The sequence below is a fragment of the Salvelinus sp. IW2-2015 genome, unplaced genomic scaffold, assembly GCF_002910315.2.
Source record: "Salvelinus sp. IW2-2015 unplaced genomic scaffold, ASM291031v2 Un_scaffold2011, whole genome shotgun sequence".
Classification (NCBI taxonomy): domain Eukaryota; kingdom Metazoa; phylum Chordata; class Actinopteri; order Salmoniformes; family Salmonidae; genus Salvelinus; species Salvelinus sp. IW2-2015.
In genome coordinates, this window is record NW_019943360.1 from 268815 (window position 1) to 272794 (window position 3980).

Sequence of the window (3980 nt, forward strand, 5' to 3'; positions counted from 1 at the left end):
CTGCTTACAGCTTGCTTTCCTTTTTATAGTCCTGCGGTCCTCAGAACGTTTACTGGATCTGTTTACAGTTGGACAGTGTCCACTACTGGAAACAGATTATTGTTTTAGATGACATTACCTTCATCCTTAATCACGTGTTATTCCACTATCCAAGTAAGAAATAGTGATTGTAATCGTAAAAAAACTTGTCTTATTGTCAATATTCAACTTCAATCCCGTTCTTACACACAGTGAATCCTATTCCGCTTACATGTTCCTTTACAGCCTGAATACAGTGAATCCACTCAGAATAATACTTTCACTGTGGCCTTATCAATGTTCATTACAGCCTGAATACAGTAATACCACCACTTTCACTGGTGCTTATCATTTCTTTACAGCCTGAATACAGTGCAATACCACCTCACTTCACCTGGTGCTTATCAATGTGTCCTTTACAGCCTGAATACAGTGAATACACTTCACTTCCCTGGTGGCTAATCAATATCTGTCCTTTACGGCCCTAATACAGTGAAATACCACTCACTTTCCCTGTGGCTTCATCAAGTGTCCTTACAGCGCTGAATTACAGATGAATTACCACTCACGTTCCCCTGGCTTATCAATGTTCCTTTACAGCCTGAAGTTACAGTGAATACCACTCACTTTCAGTGCTTCGCCAGTGAGTTTCATGTTCCAACTCACCATGTGGTCAATGTGTCCTTTACAGCCTGAATACAGGAATACACTCATTTCACTGGTGGTATCAATGTGTCTCTTTACAGCCTGAATACAGTGAATACACTCATTTTCACTGTGGCTTATCAACTGTGTCCTTACAGCCATGATACAGTAATACCACTCACTTTCACTGTGCTTATCAATGGGTCCCAAGCAAGCTTTCTCTTAAACCCGACCAGATGCAGCCTCTATTTAGATATTGTAGCTCTCAAGTCTAGTTCTTTCTCAGATCAACATGTATTATAACTGGCTGCACTGCCTATCAGTCACTGTCAATGCGCATCGCTCTGTCCATTGATGTCACCTGAGACAGATAGACCAGTTGTGTTGCTAATGGGTGTGGATGGGGAAAAGTGTACACCAATCAGGCACCCGAGTACTGAATTGCCCAGTTCTGGATTGACAGAAGAGCCAGTTCCCACTCATCTTGCGTGGTCAAATGTGTCCTACTCGCTAAAATTTGGGTTAGACTTCATTGTTGGGATTTCAACGAAAAACCTCATCTTGAGTACAGTAAATTGTAGCCTTCAGTTCAGTAACGTTCTCGACGTAGCAAGTTAAACGTTAGCGGGTGATTACAGAAAATGATGTTCAACATTTCAAATCATTCCTATTGACGGAACATTGCTTTGTTACAACATGATTACGAAAATATGTTTAACATTCTCGTCCTATGAACAGGAACATGGGTTTGTCAACATTATTACGAAAATTATGTTTCAAATTCATCGGTCCATATGGAACAGACATGTTTTGTTTCAACATGTATTACAGAAATGATGTTCAACATTCATCGTCCTATGGAACAGACATGGTTTGTGATCAACATATACAGAAAATGATGTTCAACATTTCATCGGTCCTATGGAACAGACATTTGGTTTTGTTATTCAAACATGTATTACAGAAAATGATGTTCAACATCTCATCGTCTATGGAACAAGGACATGGTTTTTACAACATGATTACCTGTGGTTTCCTTTCAATTCTGGATGAAGGCTACTGATTAACTTGGTATATAATATGTTTTGAAGCTGTTTTAAAAGCTTAGGAAAATGCTCCAAATCTTTGTCTACCCCTTAGACAGCCATACGTGGTCACCTTGTCAATGAATTCATTAAGGAATATATACTATATTTCTCAGAACACTTTATACATCAAACTATGTACGTCTACTGTCGTGCCAATCCCTGTATTACCAAATGAGAGAAGTTACAACACCACACACAGTCAGAGTTATTCTAAATACCATCTCTTAATTATATTAAGCTTACAATCATCCCTTGACTCAGATCAATTCAATAAGTCAATCACTTATAGACCAAGAACACCCCTCCACAAGCCTGACCTCTCCCCTCTCTGGGCCCCAAGTGACTTTTCCTAGCTGAGAAGAAGGAAAAGTGCAACTGCCAACAGTATAGTCCAAAGGGAGACATTCTAATGACAGGTATCTCACATAGACATATTATGTTAAATAAAAAAACATCTTATTTATCTATGTTACCCAACTAATTCTGATTCATCCTCCACACTACGTGTTGCTGGAGTGTGTATTTTCCCCTCTGATCAGCACCTCCAGCAAAGACAGCTTTAGAGTGTTTATTACCCGTATTATCTAATAGTCTTCTCAGACCCGTATTATCTAATAGTCTTCTCTAACCCTATTATCTAATAGTCTTCTAGACCCGTATATCTAATAGCTTCTTAGAACCGATATCTAATTAGTCTTTCTTAGACCCGTATTAGTTATATCAAAGTTAATAGTCTTCTTAGACCCGGTAATTATCTAATAGTCTTCTAGACCCGTATTATCTAATAGTCTTCTTAGACCCGTATATCTAATAGTCTTTGTAGACCCGTATTATCTAATAGTCTTGTTAGACCCGATTATCTTAATAGTCCTTCTTAGACCCGATTATCTAATATCTTCTATAGAATTGTCTTCTTAGACCCGTATTATCTAATAGTCTTCTTAGACCCTATTATCAATAGTCTTCTTAGACCCTATTATCTAATAGTCTTCTTAGACCCTATTATCTAATAGACCCGTATATCATTCTCTTAGACCCGTATTATCTAAATAACAGAGCTTGTCTTTAATGTTTATAACCCTTAAACTTGTTTAATTATAACCATTATAACCATTAATATAACCATTATAACCCTTATTATAACCATTATAACCCTATTATAACCATTATAACCCTTAAACTTGTTTAATTATAACCATTATAACCCTTATTATAACCATTATAACCCTTATTATAACCATTATAACCCTTATTAAAACCATTATAACCCTTATTATAACCATTTTAACAATGGCTTATAACACTTATTACTTACCCCTTATAACCATTATTACTTAACACTTATAACCATTATAACCCTTATTACTTAACACTTATAACCCTTATAACTTAGGCGATGTGTACTCAATAGTTGTGGGAATTACCACTGGACAAACTCCTCACTTTTCATCACAGTCACAATCACATCCATCCTCCTCATCACATTCCTTTAACTCATCCCCTGTTCTTCTCGCCATCTTCATGCTCCTCTCTCTGCTTTTTATTTCTCAACTCCCCAATCCCCTCTCCCTTGTCAGCCTGTTCTACACTCTCTCTGTTTTTCTCATCYTCATTTGTTAAACATCCCTTTGGGAACACCTTGACATCAGACAATTCGTAGGCGCTCTCCAACTTCAGTTCGAGTTCATTCAAGGTTATTGGTGTTACTGTTTTCTTCTCGCTCTTTTCCTCTGCTACGTTCTCAGCCCAGTATGCTTCGGCTATCCACTGTCCCAGGTTGTTGTAACAGCAGAAGGCTGTCCACAGGTGAGACGGGATGTTCACTCTGTTGTTCAGTTGGTTGTTGTTGTTGTTGCTGGGAACTGCTCCAGTCACCAAATAGGCCTTTATCTTGTTGTTAATCTTACAGTTACCCTCAAGAGTTTTTCTGATGTTGAGCTCCATATCATTCCAGCTGCCATTGTTGAAGGTGTGGTGCTGGGGAACGATGTTTGTCAGGGTGAAAGTGTACATCTTGGCAGCATCATCAGGTGCAAACGAACATGGGAAAAGGTGACCTCTGTCCAGACCCAGGTTGTTATTTAAGTAGTCTGTGTCCGCAGCCTGATGTTTGACGTTTGTATTATTCACCTCCACATTCATTTCATCTTCGAGCTGCAGAAACATCAGTCAGACATTACAACTCTTTAACTAGTTTAGACATTACAACTCTTTAACTAGTTTAGACAT

General features: G+C 38.3%; 1 protein-coding gene and 1 long non-coding RNA gene across 5 annotated transcripts in view; both read right to left on the minus strand.

Moving 5' to 3' along the window:
- The window catches only part of LOC139024918 (uncharacterized), a 109394-nt gene that overhangs the window by 86656 nt on the left and 18758 nt on the right, over positions 1-3980 (minus strand). The gene's annotated exons all lie outside the window — the stretch shown is intronic.
- LOC139024917 (endonuclease domain-containing 1 protein-like) overlaps positions 2805-3980 on the minus strand; it is a 9924-nt gene continuing 8748 nt past the window's right edge. The window contains exon 2 of the mRNA XM_070439899.1: positions 2805-3905. Within this exon, the coding sequence (XP_070296000.1) occupies positions 3246-3905 (660 nt within the window). The 3' untranslated portion in view covers positions 2805-3245. The remainder of the gene's footprint in view (positions 3906-3980) is intronic.